Consider the following 20375-nt stretch of genomic DNA (forward strand, 5'->3'; position numbering starts at 1 on the left):
AAAAAAAAAAAGATTTCAGATATTTTCCCAGTTGCCCAAGAGTTTCTTTTTATTCATCAAGTTTTTTCCCAGATAATAACATAAGTGGTATATGTGCTCCATGAATAATTGATGAAACAGCAGTACACTGACTGGCTGTTCCAAAACTTATATGACCAAAGGCAGAGTCCATCCTCTACATCCAAAAAAGCAAGGTGTCTTTTTTCTTCCTAATGCTTTCTTATGTTATTAGTGTCAGACTTGCCCTTACGTCTACCTGTGGTTGGTTTTTTTTTTTTCCTATATTTAGTTGATATCATTTTAGAAATACATCCCTGGAGCCTTCATCTCCACAGAGATCTGTTGCAGGTATCTTGAAGGGAGAGAAAATTACTTACTTGTATTTCTTGTTCTCTGCAGATATACAAACCCAGTAGATCACCACTTGCCTGCCCTCTGTCCTCCGTGAGTTGAGGATAATTGGCTTGTTATTATTAGATACTATTATAGTTATTATTTTTGTTTCAAAAAGACTTGAAGGCGTGCAGTTCAGGGCCCCAGAAGGAAAGGCACATTCAGACAGATGCATACCTCCTGCTGGTAGGCAAAGTCAATAGCTTAGAAACTTAAGCCTTTAATATCTGAACTGTTTTTTACTGAGACATAAGAACATATTGAGTAATGAAAATTACATTCACAAACTATCAGAGAAGCAGAATTAGAATATTTTTAAATGTTTTTGGCATTACAGATGCCAAAAATTTGTAAATTTGTAAATGCCATTATAAATTTGGCAGTCACATACACAGGCCCTTCATGTTCTGAAATCAGATGCTTAATCTAATTTCTAAAATTTTTTGTATATATTTACATGCATGGAAATATAGAAATGAACTTGCCAAGAATCATAATAGTAGTTGATAAAGCGCTACAAAGAGGTTCTGCTCTGAATGGGGGCTCTCTCCTTGCCTAACCTGGCTGTCAGTGACTAATTGTGGTTCCCTGGGAGGCAGAAAAAAAAAATCACTGCCTTTCTTGGGCAGAATTGGAGAAGTTATATGGGCCATTTCTCAGCTTGTGTGTTTTGGATAACAGAAGAGAGCATTCTTCAGGGCCACCCTGAAGGTCATTCAGATATCCCATTTTTAAAGAGTGGAATGTATAGCTTTGATATTTGGCTTGAAAGTAGGCACAGGGTGCCTAGTTTGCCTACAACTGGACAATATATGAATCTTCCAAAAAGTAATACTCTTTTTTGAATCAACTGTAAGCACTTTTCAAAGAGTGAGTTCACATAAGGATCACAGGTGTGATGTTCTCACCTGAAGGGTGTGATACATCTTCAAACACTCAGAAGAGGCAGGTTGGCTATCGCATGTTAGGGCATATATTTCAATTTCCACGCCATGAGTTATAAAGATAAATACACAAAGATATTTCTTGTCCATTATAAAATAATTAACGTTTACAACTCTGATCTTAAAAAGAGTTGAATTCATGGTAACTTAGCAACAATTCAGTGGAGTCAATTTTACAACATATCTTACAGAAGTCTGAATCGGACAATAGGATTCCAATTAAACTGTTAATTGTGTCATTTAATACTTGGCATGTAAAGCGGAGGCCTGACACAGAGAGAATAAAGTAGACATAGCGTTAATGATACAATTCAACTGATTCTTTTCTAAACATATGACAATAATTTCATGACATACATGTCAGTATTTTTTAAATAACTAGGTATTATAATTGAGGATCAATAAATTTTTTTTTAAACTTCCAACAGAATTTAGTATTACGTGTGCATTTTATGCTGAAATAAGGTGATTGCCTAACCATCCAAAAGTTTCCAAAACACTCAGAATGAAATCCAAAGGCCTTTTCATGGGCTACTAGACCCTACACAGTCCAGCCACTAGAGTCATCCAGACCCTATCAGGTATTCTTCTCTTTGCTCACTGCCTTCCTACCACATTAGCCTCCTGGCTACTCTTTGAAAACAGCAAGCAGTTCTGTCTCAAGCTCTTTCATTTGCTCTCCTTTCTGCCAGGAAGACTCTTCACCTGTGTTCATTTCCTCACTTCAATCCAGTTTCTGCTCAGATATCACCTCCTCAGAAAGAATTTTCTAGATACCCCAACTTAAAATGCCTGCCCTCATGACTCTCCAATCTCTGGCCCTGATTTATAGGATCTCTTACTCCCTAACTTTATATTTTTTTATCTACTTGTGTATTTACTAACTGTCTCACCTAACAGAATGTGAACTTTTTTGTAACCAAATTTTGTCTGTCTTGTCTGAACCAAGACCCTGCCGCAGAGTAGGAACACAATAAATATCTGCTGAATAAATGTGAATTTTATTGGAAAAAGTTGAATTTGCATTTCTAAAATGATATCAGAAACTACTTGTTATGAACATTCTCCTTAGTTGTTCACATGATTTCAGGGTTATTATATTTTAACAGAAGGCCGAGGTGGGCGGATCACCTGAGGTCGGGAGTTCGACACCAGTCTGACCAACATGGAGAAACCCCGTCTCTACTAAAAATACAAAATTAGCCAGGCGTGGTGGCGCATGTTTGTAATCCCAGCTACTCGGGAGGCTGAGGCAGGAGAATCACTTGAACCCGGGAGGCAGAGGTTGCGGTGAGCTGAGATCATGCCATTGCACTCCAGCCTGGGCAACAAGAGCGAGACTCCATCTCAAAAACAAAAAAAAGATAAAGAGAAATACAAAGGCCTAAAATTTGAACTTAGAAATATATAAAGAAAGACTCATTCTGTATCTGTGACATTTATTCCTGAAAAGATTTATTAACATTCACCTGACTCAGTATTGTTTGTCTGTATTATTATATAATGAATGACATCTTTTAAAATAAATATTTTTATTATGCAGTTAATATATGCTCACATTAGAAAATGTGGTAAATACAGGCCAGGCATGGTGGCTTGCACCTGTAATCCCAGCTATTTGGGGGAGGCTGAGGCAGGAGGATCAGTTGAGTCCAGGAGTTCGAGACCAGCCTGGGCAACATAGTGAGACCCCATCTCTAACAAAATAAAATAATTAGCTGAGCATGGTAGCAAGTGCCTATGGGAGGTGAGGAGTGTAAGATCACTGGAACCCAGGAGTTCAATGCTGCAGTGAACTATAATGGCATCACCGCACCCCAGCCTGGACAATACAGCAAGACCCCTGTCTCTAAAAAAAAAAATTAATTAATTTTTTAAAAAGGTAATCTAGGAAATACAAAAACTTCTACCCAGAAATTACCACTGGTTAAATGTTTCTTTCTGGGTTAAATAAAATTGGGATCCAGTTGTTTACCATAGACTGTTTAACTATATTTTTCTCTTAACATTTTTTATTTGCAATTATATCTTAAGCATTTCTTGCCATTAAATATCTTCAGAAACATAATGTTTAATGTCCTCATACTATTTCATTATGTTTATGCCTCATACATTATTTAAACATTCCCTTATTCTTGAACATTAAGATGGGTTTTGGTGTTTTGATAGAGTTTTTAAAAATGCTGTTATGATTATCTTCGTATACGATTGTACATATATCTTTGGATAAGTTCAAGTAAAAGGATATAAACATTTAAAGTAACTAATACTAGTTTAATGAAGTGTGTGATCTCAATGCTAATAAAGTATTAGATATTCCAGTTCACTTGGGGGTAGGAATTTTTTGATGTATGGAGTGTTTTTACGTAAATGAGCTCATGTATCTTGCTTCAACTTAACGATTATATTATAAACATCTTTCTATGTTACTACTTATGTCTACTTCATTTTTTAAATGATTGCATAAAATTTTATATCTAGATGAGCCATAACTTGTTTAATCAGCATCCTACTAGATTATCTTTTTAATGATATTTACTTTCTTTTCCTAGTTTCTCATTAGTACAAATATTGTGCTGCAGTTGTGACTATCTTTGGTCAGTTGTGTAAATTTCTAGAATTAGATTGCTGGGTCAAAGGTTTTGACATTTTAAATTTTGACAAATACTGCCAAATTTCCCTCTACAAAAGTTTTACGAATTTATATTCATAGAGACAGTAAAGGAGAGTTTTTCCAAACCAGCTATAACATTGGGTCTTTTAACCTCTGACAGCTTTATAGATTATATAGGGTATCTTACTTTAATTTTCATTTCTTTAATTCCAAATAAAATTAGTCATGTTTTTGTATGTTTGTTAGGCATTTGTCTTATACTTTAAATTTTTAAAATTTGAAAATTTTAAATACTTGCTATCTTTCTTCAGCAAGATAAATGCAATTAGGAGCAAATATTCTGTTCATGCTTTACTTTAAAAATCATTTATTTCAAGTCTTTGTTAGTATGGGTAAAAACGTTATATAACATTTTCTTTTTATTTTTGTGTTGTTTTTGCTTTTTTAGTAAGTGATTCACTGCTTTAAAATTTTTTTACCATAGGAATAGAAATATTTATTTTCATATAACTCTTATATTGTAATCTTATAAATTATTTTTACAAATTGGTGATATGTCACTGAATTTTAGGAAAGACGTGGATAGAGTTATATATAGAATTTTGTCATATATGTTGGCATGCAAATGAAAGTATTCATTTATTTTTAATAATTATTTATAGAGCTGTAAACTTAAGGAATTCATTAAAGTAGTCAACTCTAAGATATCATTCACTAGACCTACTATTTATGATAATGAATATATTATTAACACTAATGTAGGTAACAGTATAGTTACATTGGTAGTTTTCTTAAGATTTCACATACATTATGTCATTTGACTCTTAGGCTAAACTTTGAACCTTACAAAAAATTATATGATCACAATTGAAATCACATAGTGGTAACCTGGGTCTGTGTAACTTCAAACCCATGCTTATTCTTATTATTATTATTTTAGTAAATAGATCCACAGAATTGAGAAGTCCTCTGCCATCATCATATAATAATTGCTATTCTTGCCACCATAAATAAATGAGAATGAGAAAGTCAGCTTCTCCTATTCTGTGTATTATAATCACAATCACTTATATATGAATAGCGTTCTAGTCATTCATAAGTTGATTTCACATCCTTTAACTAATTTTATCCTTGAAATAAGCATGTAAGTTAGATAAGACTAAAGGCAATGTTTTGTTTTCATGCAAGAGGAAAAACATCTCGGGGAAATGATGTTTTTGAGATCAACAGTCAATGAAGAGACAGAATCAGAATTCAAGGCTTCTGTGTTTCAGATGGACAATGATGATCTGTCACTTGTCAAGTTGAATGCATACAATTTGATGTATTAGTAGCCTCTATTTAAACAAGGTTGAAAAATGAAACAGAAAACAAAAGTACAGTCTTTTGTTTTTCCATTTGCCTGATGTCTTATAATTCTTTACTGTAAAACGAGGCATAGGTGAGTTTTTACCTCTTTCTCCTGAGAATACAATGGTTGTTTTAGTGTTCATATGTCAAAAATCTTTAGAAAAAGTTCAGTAAATGAAAGTGATAAGAAACACACACATACACACACTCACACACACACATCACTCTGATTCTAAATTATGACTATTTTAAGATTTGAAGTGCATGAACAAGCTTAATGATTGGCATGTTGAAGCCAAGATTTTATTTTGGACTCATTTCCATTTTAAATATAATAGAGTTTATTATTAGTATTTTATAAATATTGCTTATATTTTCATATTATATACTTTAAATGTTTGCATTTTCAAAAATAACCCATTTCTTAATTGATTTTATTGTGCTTATTTCTAATGTAAATGTGCCTTAATTTAAGTGGAAATCATTAAGAAACTGGAAACACTTAATACGTTTGCCTTCCAAGAAAACTTGCTGGAATCCCTGTATGTACTTGCCTATATTCTGTATTGCCACATCTGGGAACATTGCTTATTATATTTTGTAAGCTTTGTCTGGCAGAAATACATATTTTTTCTAAGGCCTACCCCAGAGATCATTATCACTGAGAGGGGACAGACTGCCAACCTTCATCAATAAGATTTTTACTCAAGTTGCTTTTTCTTAGGGTTGCTTTTTCTTAGTAATGAGTGGTCAATCTTTCAGAAATATTTTTTGTTCAATTCTGATTTATTTGTGAGTTTGGTAGAAGCAGCAGACTTACCTATGATAGTAGAATGACTTTTTCCATTAAGACTGTCTATCTTTAATAAGGATCAAGTCTCGGTGAGGATTACCTCTTTATCATTCTATTTAAATGAGTTGCAACTGCGTTCAATAATGAAATGCTTTCATGGCAGGTTTTATACTATACCAACCATATGGACTCCCAGCTTGACTTTTTTTTAAGAGGAAAAATAGGTAGAATGCTAATTCTTGTCACTAATATTAGCTGCATATATGTCTTTTCTCTTGGAACAGCTCAATGGTTATTCGGGACTTAACCTTACGCAGTGCTGCTAGCTTTGGCTCCTTCCACCTGATCCGTCTACTCTACGACGAATATATGTTTTACTTAGTAGAACATCGTGTTGCTCAGGCAACAGGAGAGACTCCTATAGCAGTCATGGGCGAGGTAAGAGAGGCTGAAAGAGCTGTGACCCACTGGGTTATTAAAAATAAGCCAGAATTACACTTCAGTCTAAATACATTATTGATTAAAACCATGGTTCCTAACCAAGTCAGCCTCAGAGCCAGGAGGGACTGTGGAGTTATTGCAAGAGTTCCTTAAATTCCTCTGTTCTTATGTGCTTAATCAAAAGATTCTAAAATTGTGGATTATATCATGTGAAAGTTCATGGAATGTCTCTCTATATTATACAGGTACCTATGTAAAAGAAAAACTTGAGAACCACTGGAATATGAAAAATATTTTGAGTGGGAAAAAGATTGGTGCTCCTGATAAAGCAAAGGGCTAGGAATACAATGGAAAAGATTAAATATGTATTTTGTAGACTCTTTCCCGGTCTCCAAGAACAAAGTAAATGATTCTATTTTAGAAGGATAAAAATGGTAATGATGACAACTAACATTTTTTGGACACTTACTTTGTGCGAGGCACAGTTCTATGTTTTTTACATGTAATAAAGCACTTAATGCAAGTCTTTGAGATACGTTCTACTTTATTCTGTTTTACAATAAGCATCCGAGGTTTATGCAGAAAGCTAAGGCACAGAAAGGTTAAATGATTACTCAGCTAAAAAATGGTAGAGATTTTTTTTCAAACACAGTCTGATTTTCAAACCCATGCTTCTAACCACTAATGATGTAAGGGGGAAAATTCTCTTCTTCAGAATTTCTGAATAGTAATCAAAATGGCTTATCAAAAAGCTTAAACTCTGAATATAAACAAGGGCTGGTTAATATAATGAGGAATAGATGCAAATGCTCAAATGGTTCAGCACTGGCTTATTTTGTTATATCGAATGCAGGAGGCGGGGGTAGTTTATACCTTGTTGAATTATACCAGATTATTAAATGTGACAGATTACCCAAGGCGGTAAAAAAGACATGTTCACTTTTAAGCTATGTGTATGTGCTTATATAAATAAAAAAGAGTGAAAACAGATATTATTCAATGCTTTTCCTAGTTTAATATAATAAGGTATAAAATACATTAAAATACTTCAAGGACCTCCCTAATATTCTAGTATAAATAAAATGCATGTCAAACTTGCCTAGAAGATCAGTTGAAATATTCATCTTTTCCACTTCTTTAAAACCCCTTGCTGTATATCAATCTAAATGTGTTTGTATGATGTTCCCTGTTGATGATAAAGCTTAAATGATGCCAAATATATGTGTGAGATTAAGCAGGAATCACTGTGGCTTTTCATTGTAAGCAGGACCTCATGTGACCAAAACAATCTGGACTTTTCTTATATTTGACTTCCCCTCATTGCCTCTTTCTTTACTTGTTTTATAGATGCCTTGTTGGAAAATGCCCAGGTAGCACGTGGACTCAGTACTCTAAAATTTCTTAACTCAGGGTTCAAGACTTCAGGAATGGACCTTGCCTTTTAGTATACTTAACACATTTGCCACTACCTCATATGCTCAAGGACTTCTTTAACAAGATAAATAGGATAATGATGGTGGGGATTCTCATTAACACCATGTGGCTAATCTTGATGCATGGCCTTTGCTTTCCTTGCATCTCTAGGGAACAAGGGAAGTGGACGTGAGCCAGTCACACAGTGTGAAGGCTTAGCAACCTCCTGGTATGCTTGCACAGGCGGCACCAGAATTAAAATGGGCTACATAATCTATAGTGCCAACTCCATTCTAATAGTTATTCTTTTTTTTTTTTTTACTACATGTGAACGATCTAAATGAATATGACAGATTTTACATGAGGCAAAGATATATACATAAAATCTAAATTAAAAAAATGGTCAAAGATCTAATCATACTTCTTGATTTCTTTGCTTACTCAGTTTATAGGAAAGCCCTTTGACCTGCCTATGCTCATCCATTATTTACCCCAAAAGGCAAATTCAGACTAATTTTATAGGTTTGATCTCCCCATACAACACTGATGCCTCATACACCTGTTTGCTCTCATAGATCTATTGGCCATGGTCATACTATCATATCTAAAATTTCTTGATTTGGGGAAAAGGAGAAGGAAATTCAAAAAATAAAAAGTCTGTTTTCTCATGTTCTCACATTATCCTAAGCCTACCTTCTCTTGGTCCCTTGGGTGACTTCCTTTTCCAATCACCAAATCCAGACGTGCCTGTGTACATAGTGGGAGTAACACATCAGGCCAAAATCCATTGAAATCCATACCAATCACCATAACTCCCAGTCACAGCAAATGGTTTGGAATAATGAGTAATAATAGCAACCACAAAGACAATAACAATTGTCACTATTTATTGAGAGCATATTATATACTTAATGAAGATAATAGTCTTGCTGTATCTACTAATGGCTCTTTCTCAGTAAATGGCGCCACGATCCTCCCAGTTGATTATACCAGACACGTGAGCATTCTTTTTTTATGTCCTTCTATCTTGACTCCCATCTGCAACCAATTACCGAGTTCTGTTTCTCAAATCCCTCAGAGTGCAGTCAGTATCGTCTTGTGAAAATGCAAAGCTGACTGTGTCATCCCCCACTTGAAACCCTTCAGTGGCTTTCCCTTGTGTTACTAACATAAGCTCTTGCATGATCTGGCCCTGCCCCTCTGATCAACGTCAGCCTCCCACTTCCTACTCTTTCTGTTGCAATCACAGTGGACTTTTCTCTGTTCTCATTTTCTAAGGTTTTCTCATCCTTGGACTACTGCATAAATGGTTCTTTCTACCTGGAAGCCTCTGCCCATCTCCCCATGCCCATTCTAACTCCTACTTCATGTTGTAAAAATCAGTTTCTCAGGGAGACTCAGTTACTCCAGAATACCTTAAATAGTTCAAGTCTTTCTGATATGTACTTTTACTTCTCATTCTAGAAGCTCCACAATACTAATTGCACAGTTCTCTGTTTGATTTGTATAGTCAAAGATGTAATACCTGGAAACAATAAAGGACTTTGAGTCAGAAGTGAATTCTACTTCTAGCTCTGTCATGGCTATTAGTATAATCTTGGGCAAATCATGTTGACTTGTGTTGAACTCTACTCTAGACTTCTGATCTCCGAAATTGATTTATCATTTATTAACACATTTTTCTTGTGCAGATACTCTATGCCAAAGCTATCATGATTGGAATATAATGATGAACAAAATGGATTTTTACCCAGCCTTCGAGGAGCTTAGATTTCAAGTGGGGGATACATATTTACATAGTCACATAACTATAGCTACAAACTTTGTTAAGTGCTTTGAAGGAAAATTAAAAGGATATAAGAATGCTTAAAGCTTGAGGCCCTAAATCTAGCCTGGGAGGACCAGGGAAGTCTTTCCCAAGGAAGTGATGTTTGAGGTAAGAACTAAAGGACAAAAGATGTTAACTCTGTGAAGAGAGAATCTGAAGGTAAGGGGTGAAAAACACCCCAGGCACAGGGGAATGTGCACAGGCCCTGACAGAGGTGGGAGGGAGCACAGCCAAGGTGAAGTTTTCCTGAGAAACCTAACGTTCAAGCACCAGGGAGACCAAATAAACACTGTCAAAATGCAACAGACAAGAGGGAAAATTGAATTAGGATAAAAAGTCAAAATTTCAAGTGAAGCTAACACCTACATAGCAATTGTGTGCCAGGTACAGTTCTAAGTGCCATATATATATGTTAATAACTCACCACAGATCTATAAGTGGATACTATTATTACACCTGTTTTACAAATGATGAAATAAGAGGCCGGGCTTGGTGGCTCACGCCTGTAATCCCAGCACTTTGGGAGGACAAGGCGGGTGGATCACCTGAGGTCAGGAGTTCGAGACCAGCCTAACCAATATGGTGAAACCCTGTCTCTACTAAAAATACAAAAAAAATTAGCCGGGCGTGGTAGCATGTGCCTGTAATCCCAGCTACTCGGGAGGCTGAGACCAGGAGAATTGCTTGAACCCAGGAGGTGGAGGTTGCAGTGAGACAAGGTCACGCCACTGCACTCCAGCCTGGGCGACAAAGCGGGACTCCATCTCAAAAAAAAAATAATAATAAAAATAAAGAAGAAGAAATGAGACACAGAACCAAAAAGTAACTTGCCCAAGGTCACACAACCACTAAATTGTGAAATCAGGTTCTGAAACCACGCAGTCTGGCACCAAAGTCCTTGCTGTTAATCTGCCATGCTTATGACCTGCTACAGATTGGAGTAGGATTGGAGTAGGAACAATTTCAAGGGCAAACCTGCAAAATAGTCACAAACTTTGCTGGGCATTTGTTTTGCCTTTATAGGTGCTTGCTTTGGAAAAGGTGTCAGTTAAATAGTTTCATAAGCAAGCAAAAAGACTTTCCTTTTAAAGTGACTTAAGAACAATGAATGTATCTTTTCAATAATGTGAACTCAGTTTTACTGAGTTTTAAAATTAACATTACTTACATTATTTGAGCAGGCAGGCAGGAAAGAACAACCCGTTTTACATATAAACAAAATATATACAAGCATACAAACTGTTACTTTTAAATTGACTGTAATACTGTCATTTCAATGTTATAAATGTTGTTGGTGTTATTGAAATAAAGACTGCTATACAATGGACTCCCCTAAACTGGAAACAGCTTCACAGTCCCAAAAAGTTTTCCTGTAAATGTCAGTATGCTACTACATTAATACTGCCTAGTAAATTATTTAAAGCATATGCAATTCTAGAGGTTTTTTTTTGCCTAAATGATAAAAAGGAAACTATTTATTTATTGCTAAAATTTATATAATTTTTAAATTTTCATTTAAATATTATAAATTTGTCCACAAGCTTCCTGGCAGTGGTGAAATTTTAAGAGTAAGAATAAAATAAAATAAATGAGTTGCATCTGTTTACATACCTGTTAAATAAACAATTTTAAAAATCATAAAGCTTTCCATACAACTCTGACCAGACAAATTCAGCAGAAAAATGTCCTTTTATTCAAATGTTATGGCTGTTTAGAATCTTTCTGCTTTATCTCTTTAAAACATACGTGGTCCATTAATATATTCACTGAATCTTTGAAATTTTTATTGCTTCATAAAATGATTTTGTTACAAACCTTTTAATAATCTATTAAATATATCAATTCTTTTAATCATAATTTAATTATACTTAATATTATATCTAAGCCACCTCTTTAGCCATTTTCAAATAAAGAGAAACCAGTAGAGTCTTTAAGTGTTCAATTGCGAATATCAATATAGAAAAGATAATATTTCAGTAATATTTTTAGAGAAAAATTTAACCTGTAACAATTTAACATCAAAAGAAAAATGTCTTGGATTCATCAAAATTGATATACTCAGTTAATTTTTTTGGAAGGAAAAAAATCTTCAAAACCTAGAAACTGAAGAAGAGCAATAATAATTGAACATGTGCTCAGTGAAAGAATTCCATTTGGTGGAAGTAGAATTACATTCATAGTAAACAAATATTGGTGCTTAAAGTAAAATCAAACCAAAGAAAAACAAATTTTAGCAAGCATTGTGCTAGTGTGACTAGGGAATACACTTTAAATGTGCCAGTTGAACAATAGACTTGTTACAACAGTATTTTAAAAGGAAAGAATATTATCACAAGTCGAGATAGTTTGCAGGAAAAAAAAAAACAATCATGGAACAGTAGTGGCTTAGAAAATGTAAGGAATACTTGTCAAAAATTATACTGTTGATTGTTATTTATAGTAAAGCTTATTATTTACTATATTAGTATTTTTCTAATTGAGGGCAGGCCTTGTGCCAATCCCTATGCTAGATGTCTTACATTCTTATTTAATATTGATTGAAACCTTGCAAAAGATGTCTTAGTATCCCTATTTCACCAGTGAGGAAAAGAGAAATCGAAAGTTGCCCCAAATCAAAACTAGCAAGTGGTAGAACTAACTTTAGAAAGTAGGACTGCCTCACTTCAAATAGTCAAATGGGATGGGCTTAATCTATCTTTCAGTTTTTCACCATATAAATTATTATAGTTTCAAAATAGGGATTATGTGCAACTCCCCCAAACACACAAACACATAGACACACATTTTCTCTCTGACAATCACAAGCCAGGTGCCTAGCTTAAAAGTTTTTATTATTTTGTTTCAGAGTTTTTTTTTCCTCTGCCTTACAGGATGCCTCTTAATACTCTTGCCATCTTTTCCCCTTGCACTGTTTGTTAGTAGATGTTTAGAATATGAAAACTAGATGGAATATTAGTCTAAGCAAATTGCATTTGGAAAACTAAATCTGCCGGAAAATAACAAATTACACCCTACAGCTCCTGTACACCCATCCTGAGACCAGACCTAAATCAAACATTTTTTTAAAGAAGTCGTAGCTTGGTTTTAGTTGTAAATCTGCTCATCTACATTAGCACAATTTCTGACAACTTGAAAATAAATTATACAAGTGACCCCAAAGTTCCAGAGAATTGGCTCCGTGTCCCATTTTTTCTTCCTTTTTCCTGGTTTGTCATTCTGTTCATTTCTCTTCTTGGATTTGAGAAAGGAATCTGTTGACTCAGCAGCCCAGGGCTACGGTTCTTTCTCTCTGGGATCCCTGCTCATTAGCTTCCTATGCGTGGCTTTCTTCCCTGCTGGCTCTGGGCTATAACCTCTCCTCTCATCCTCTCAGGGACTGGAGAAAATTTGCTTATAACTGTGATCTAAACATAATCACACAATAGGTACCCTAAAAATACTCAAGGAAGGAAGTACAAAGGACAGACTACCAATTGATAGGACGTCTTCTTGGATTTCATGATTGATACACTAGATTTCTTTACTCTGGGCAAAAACAAAAAACAAAAAACTCCTAGACCAAAAAGTGTACCTTCTCCTTAGAAAGTGCCTGTCAATACTATTTCAGAGAAATACTATGAAGTTGGACTTTTGTAGGTGCTTACGACAGCAATTTTCCTAAAGAGCTTAGAAGTGGGGAAATAAACCAAAATAGAAGTTGAAGACTTTTTAAAATATTTCAAGGACTAAAATGGTCACTGTAGACATCAAGAAAGAAATCTCAGCATACAGTCCTCTTCAGCAAAGTCCACTGCTAAGTTATTTGTTTAGTAAAGAGTTTGTCAGGTAGCACTGCAGCTATTTGGGCAGACCCAACCAGAGAAAAAGATTCCCTGGCATAGAGTAAGCATGACGGTGCCACCTACTGGCCACTTTGCCACACTCTGTCATCCTGTGCCTAGCCCAAGTGGCTCTTGGCTTTGAGACTGTCTTTATGGTGGTTTTGCTCTCAACCACAGGTGAAGATAGTGGTTGCTGGCCCCCCTGATAAATAAATAACTCTTGTTTGGGATAGGCAAATTCCTAAACTCACAGGAATTGTTTTCTTTCTTTATACCATCCTTATATAAAATATACTACCATAAAATGTCATAAAAATTAGAGATTCTCTGCAAGAATGTGGGCCTTATGTGATGATAATACAAGCACTTCAAACCTGATTGATGCTTGTTGTGAAGGTTTTCTTAGTACAAAGGGAACATGTTTCTACACTGCCACTCTGATTGTCTCTCCAGTTAATGATTTCCAGAAAAGAGAAGTGGTATAATCAAAATTAAGATATAGTCCTCTGATAGAATAAATTAATGCTATGCTTTCCTATTAAATAATATAGGTGTTTTCAAGGGGAGCCAGTGTTAAATTAGGAGCAAGGTTCGTTCTATTTCCCCAATAGCTTTACTTGCATAAAGGATATGCTGCCTGGCCCAACCCTGCAATTTACAGGGCCCAGGATACCATGTGTCTAAATATTTTAAAAGTTATGAATCAGACTATAAATAAAATCTGTTCTATCCACGTACCTTGACAAATATGTCTTGATAACAACTTGGAAGGCTGAGTTTGGATTTGAAATTCTGTCTCCCCTGAGTTCCATACCAGAAAATATTGACATAGACATAGCCAGCCCGTGTCCCCAGCCTCTGGCCCTAGACTGGTTCATCACTCCCCATCTTATATTATGAACAGCTTTGTGCTCAGATTTGTGGACACCTCAGCCCAGTCTTCAAGTTTTGTCTACCCTTTGCAAACAGCTGCCCCTTTTTGGCTGTCTCTTCATGCCTCTGAATGGTAGAGTTGGAGAAGAGACCTGCCAGGGCCTGGAAGGGAACTCAGAGCCACGGGGCAGGGAATTCTAGGGTCTCGGATAAGAAGAGGTGGTATGGGAGAAGGGAGGGAAGCACAGGCTCCAAGAAGTCACATCCAGCTGGCTCTGTGGACTCCTTACACTGTAGGAAAGGGACTGGCAATGGAAAACACAAAGCAGAGTTCTCCATAGTGTGGGTCTTTTCCCCTCTTGCTTTGGCCTTAATGGTGGTGATAAATGCTCCTGTTTTTGAGACTACTTTTCTCTTCAAAGGCAACTAAGGCCAATATTGTAATCTGAACACTTCACCGCTTGCACACTCACTTGTAAGTGTGTCTTAGACATTTAAACACAATTAGGTACACCTGTTGCTATGTCCCCAAGGCAGGCAAAAAAGCCTGAACAGTTAGAATCATGCTGCCCTGTTTACAGATTGGCCAGTAGCACACATTGCCAGGATAGCTGTCTAGCCCACAACAGCAAGACCAACAGCAACTACGGGCAGGATTTGCCCACGTGTGGAGCAAACTGCCAGAGATCTTGGCCTTCTTAGCAGGTTTCAATAAAAACTATTTAAAGATACATAGAAAAGTACACATACACATACAAAGAAAAGTAACCAAGGAACACAAGGTTTTACCAAATGGAATGTTAATAATCCTTGCAAATATTATAAAACTAGAAATTAAAGTCAGCAACCTTTTCCTCGGTTGTAATACCATGTATCAATGCTAAATGCAGAATGCTTTGATTTATTTGGTTCTTGTTTGGGAGACATTTAAGGAAAATAATAATGCTCTGGACTCCTTATATTGAAATTTCAAGATGTTTCTTTTCACCATCAAAAACATCCAGAATAGCTGCCATTACCTACCTTTTTTGAATCAGTTTTATTATCTGTTTTTTTTTTTTTCTTTCTTTGAGATGGAGTTTTGCTCTCGTTGCCCAGGCTGGAGTGCAATGGTGATCTCGGCTCACTATGACACAACCTCCGCCTCCCGGGTTCGAGCAATTCTCCTGCCTCAGCCTCCCGAGTAGCTGGGATTATCGGCATGCGCAACCACGCCCAGCTAATTTTGTATTTGTATTTTTAGTAGAGACGGGGTTTCTCCATGTTGGTCAGGCTGGTGTCAAACTCCCGACCTCACGTGATCCGCCTGCCTCAGACTGATCACTTTTATTAAGTAAGGTTAATAGAATTGAAATCACAGGAAATTGCAGAGCTATATATTATTTGTAAAATTCAGAATGTTGCAAAGTTCAAGTTAAGTATGGAATGCTGAAAAGACAAGCATTGAGTCAGGAAGTTCCAAATCTGCATGTGAACAATCTTCCTGATTCTCTAAAAAGGGCTTTAAAGGACCTATTTCTTCATTGACTTCTTTGAAGAACAGAGAGAAACACTCGGGTTAGGCCAAGGTTTACATGCTGATAACTCATCTAAGTTCATCAGCTATTTCCAGTTGTGTAATCACCCCCATTCCAGCAAACACATGCACACACAAGCACTTCATCCATTCTCAGGCCATTCCTTCTCATGGTATTTGCTGGCTTGAATCATAAATGGCTTGATCAGTGCATAAACCGACTTCCGGCCCCAGTCCTAGATTGAGTTTACAGTGTCAACCTGACGTCAAAGCCCACTTTACCCTTCCATTCTTAGACTGTGCTTCCTGGAATCCCACTTAGCTAGAGGCATTTATTTCATTTTAAAATCACCATCTTATGACCTTATTATTAAATGGAATTTTACTGTTTTATCAATAGTATTTGAAAATTGAGTTTTAAAGATAATGTGACATGGTAGAAGCACTGTTCTAGGTCCCTTTGCAAACATGAACAAATTCAGTCCTCACGTTGTGAACTGTCTGTTCATATATTGGAAAGTCTAAGGCTCAAAGAGTTTAACTTGTCTGGGATCACACAATTTTTTTTTTTTTTTTTTGAGACAGGATCTTGCTCTGTCACCCAAGCTGGAGTGCAGTGGCACAATCACAGCTCACTGCAGCCTTGACCTCATGGGCTCAGGCGTGGGATAGTGGTAGAGTTGTGATTCAAACCCAGGTCAGGCTGGCTCCACTTCTTATGTTGTTCCTCCCATGCTGTTCTCCATTCCTGTATTTAAATTCTATATTTCCCATTTAATATCTTTGCACCCTGGGAAAGTTATATATAATATCCTTGCTTGAGTCTTAGTTTTCTCCTCAACAAAATAAGCATAAGGACATTTTTTCATAGGGCTTTTGTGAAGATTAATTTAGGTAGGTAAGTAGAGTAGATAGGCAGGCAGACAGGCACATAGTAGGTTCCTGATCTTTGTTAGTTCCATCTCCTTCCCCTTTCCATAAATATGTAAATATCTGATAAGTATTTGATTGCCTTCTACTCTGGATTAGATTTTTAAATACCAATTCTGCATTGACAATCCAAGTAATAACGTATATAATTAGATCATCATTTTTTGGACCATACAAAGATAAACTTAAAGTTGAAATTGATAAAACAGATAAAAAAAGACATATGAAGGCATTGATAATACTGTACTGCTACTGGAAGAATACTCTGCAAACAATTTTTGAATGTTGAGTCAAATGATTCATGGAATTACAAAGAATCCAACAGCATTCTTTGGTATGTAGCCAAAGTGGTAATCAAAGGCAAACTAATTCAATGCTTTGAAAAACACAAACAACAAAATAGAGTGGGAAAACAAGTCAATTAGAAAAGAAAATGGGAACATTAGAGAAGAAGCATAAACATAATTAGTTCTAACTAGACAGTCATAGCTAGACTTGAATTAAATCTTAAATAGTAGAAATGAATGAAAGGTTTTGTAAGTACTTGTGAAGTGGAGAGAAAGGATAATGTGTAGAATTTAAGCAAGTTAAAAGGTAGCTTCCCAAAGAGATGTCTTATTCCAGCCACAAGATAGAAACTATTTCAGAAAAGTTTATAATCATTTGTTCTTCGGGCCTGTGACAGCTTAAAAATCTTCTTTCCTAGAGCAAATGATTCATTCACAGAAACTGGCAAAATGTATACATATACACATACATATTTTCTCCCCTACATTTGTTCATCTAAAGTTACCATTTGCTGGCAGAACTGGTCTCCAAGGTACCTGATGACCCTCAAGTGAATAGTCTTTTCTGGTTAACATTTTCACATATGTGGACTATCTGTTGCTGATGATCATGTTCCCAGGTCAGCAGGAATGCTTCTAGCAATGTGGTGTCTGCTTTGTGTGTTCTGCTGTGTCCACTGCCTGTGGTCACGTCCTCCATCTGATAACATGCCAGCACCTTGGCCTCTGACTGCCCACCTTTGCACAGCATGGATCCTCATGGAACCATTGAGAAGTGCTGACACAGAGGGCTTTCCAAGGCCTTTGGGGCTGCTTGTGGTGCAGCTGGTAGCATGGGTTGGTGCTCATGAAACTGTCCAGAGGACCAGGATATATCCTCTTCCTTAGTGTGTACTTTAACATATTCTCTTGGATATGGAGCTTAGGACTGCTCTGGCCCTACTACCCCTCAGTATATTTTGGTTTCCTCAATTTTGGTTTCCACTTCTTTCTCTGAATGACTTCCTTGTCAACTTCCTTGACAAGGTTCAGCTCTGTGAACCTAATAGACTTTTTAGATGCATGTATGGTTTCAACAGCCTAGACCTTGAAATGCATGCTGTAAACACTTTCAGACCGGTAGGAACTTGTATGTAAAATTAAAAGTCTGTAAATGAAAAATAAAGTACAAATGTACTAGTGGCAAATATATCATAAAAGATTAATTGATTCCTATATACCACTGTACCCTACCCTCAGTGAGGAACATAAACAAAATTGAGGAAAAAATTGCTATGTCCCAAATAGCTTAATTGGGTTGGATGTGTTTCCTCCAGTACTAGAAAAAAAAAGTCATATGGTTTCACTCAAGCAAATGTGATAATTTAAAAAAATAACTTATGTATGTGTGATAAGCAGTGGAATAGGCATTAAAATGTCTACAGCTTAATCCCTGGAACCTGTGAATATATTAAGTTATAAGTGGAACTAAGGTTGCTAATTGGTTGAATTTAAATGGGGAGATTATCCTGGATTATCCAGGTGTGCCCAATGTAGTTACAAGAGTAACTACATTGTTAGTATGTAGAATACTACATACTAACATGAAGAGATAGGTGGAAGAATCTGTGTCAGAGTGATGCAATGTGTGAGACTCAACCTGACATCACTGGCTTTGAAAATGGAAGGAGGCCAGAAACAAAGGAATGATGACAACCTCTAGAAGCTGAAAAAGAGGTTAAAAAATTCTTTTCTAGACACTTCAGAAAGAACCACAACTCTGCCAACAACTTGATTTTAGTGACTGCAAACCCATTTAGAAGTTCTGACCTCCAGAGTGACAAAATAATAAGTTTGTCTTGTTTTTAGCCACTAACTGTGGTGATTTGTTGCAGCAGCAATAGGTATGTTACAGTATGAAAGCTATATTCCTCTGAATGAATATTGCTCATTGATGACTTATGGATTATAGGTTCTTCCTCCAGTATATTATTTTTTCTTGCTTCCACCTCTCCTTGCCACACATCGTACTGTCCTTTCTCCATTGATGACCCACCCTGAAAGCCGTCATCATCTGGAACACTCCCTATTTTCTTTTACCTATGGAAAACTTCTATATTAGACTCTCTCTTTACATCTTCACCTGCCATCCAAATTGGAGCAAATGTCCCATTAGGGAAGCTTGCCCCACCTGAATAACACATGTAAACTTTTCCCTAATCTCTTGTCTTGCAAACTTTAATGAAATCTTTTCTGTCATTCTAGACTTCTTCCGTCTTCATCCACGAATGCATACAATTAAACACCAGCTTTGGTCTGTCTCTCTTTGCCTATATATGCAAGTACCCAGAGAAAGTGGAGGAAGATTATTTTTCTAACTCATTTCTGTCTTTAAAAGCTGACTCTTATTTTTTCCCTTGTGACTTTCATCAGTTGATGCCCATATGCATGAGCTCTCCTCTCTTGAAGGCTCTGATTCTATATCCTTCCTGTGACCCAAGTCCTTATATACCTTTCTCAAAGATAAAAATCTTCTGTTCCCTTCACTGTTAATGAGCTGGAGCAGGTCTTCTAGGGTCTTACAAGCTGTTCCTCTAGTCAGGTGTCAGCAAACAGTGGTCCACAGGCCCTATCCAGCTCATCATCTGTTTTTGTAAATGGAGTGGTTTGATTTTGGGGTGGGGTGCTTTTGGGTTTTTTTGTTTGTTTGTTTTGAGACTGGGTCTTGCTCTGTCACCCAGGCTGGAGTACAGTGGCACGATCACAGCTCACTGCAGCCTTGACCACCTTGGACGGTGATCCTCCTACCTTAGCCTCCCGACTAGCTGGGACTACAGGCGTGTGCCACCACGCCCAGCTAACTTTTTTGTATTTTTTGTAGAGATGGGGTTTTGCCGTGTTGCCCAGGCTAGCCTCAAACTCCTGGGCTTAAGCAATACGCACACCTGTGCTTCCCAAAGTGCTAGTATTACAAGCGTAAGCCACTGTGCCCAGCCTGTTTTTGTAAAGTTTTATTAGAGCTATGTCACACACATTCATATACCTGTTATCTATGGCTATTTTTGCACTACACTGGTAGGGTTCAATAACTGTTGACAGAGTCCTAATGGACTATAAAGCCTAAAATATTTACCATCTGGTCCCTTACTGAAAAAGTGTGCCAGCCCCTGTTCTAGACCATACACTTTCGTAT

The 20375-nt window shown here is 36.5% G+C and overlaps 1 protein-coding gene across 12 annotated transcripts in view; it reads left to right on the plus strand.

Annotated features, from left to right (window-relative positions):
* Positions 1-20375, plus strand: part of RFX3 (regulatory factor X3) — a 310622-nt gene that overhangs the window by 274383 nt on the left and 15864 nt on the right. For 11 of the 12 annotated variants that reach the window (XM_063696430.1, XM_055350632.2, XM_063696432.1 and 8 more), the window contains one exon: positions 6379-6532. In XM_063696430.1, coding sequence (XP_063552500.1) covers positions 6379-6532 — 154 coding nt within the window. Of the gene's footprint in view, positions 1-6378; positions 6533-6780; positions 7059-20375 lie in introns of those variants that run through there. The other variant, XM_063696434.1, reaches the window with a different exon arrangement.

Source organism: Gorilla gorilla, chromosome 13 (assembly GCF_029281585.2).
Source record: "Gorilla gorilla gorilla isolate KB3781 chromosome 13, NHGRI_mGorGor1-v2.1_pri, whole genome shotgun sequence".
Lineage (NCBI taxonomy): Eukaryota > Metazoa > Chordata > Mammalia > Primates > Hominidae > Gorilla > Gorilla gorilla.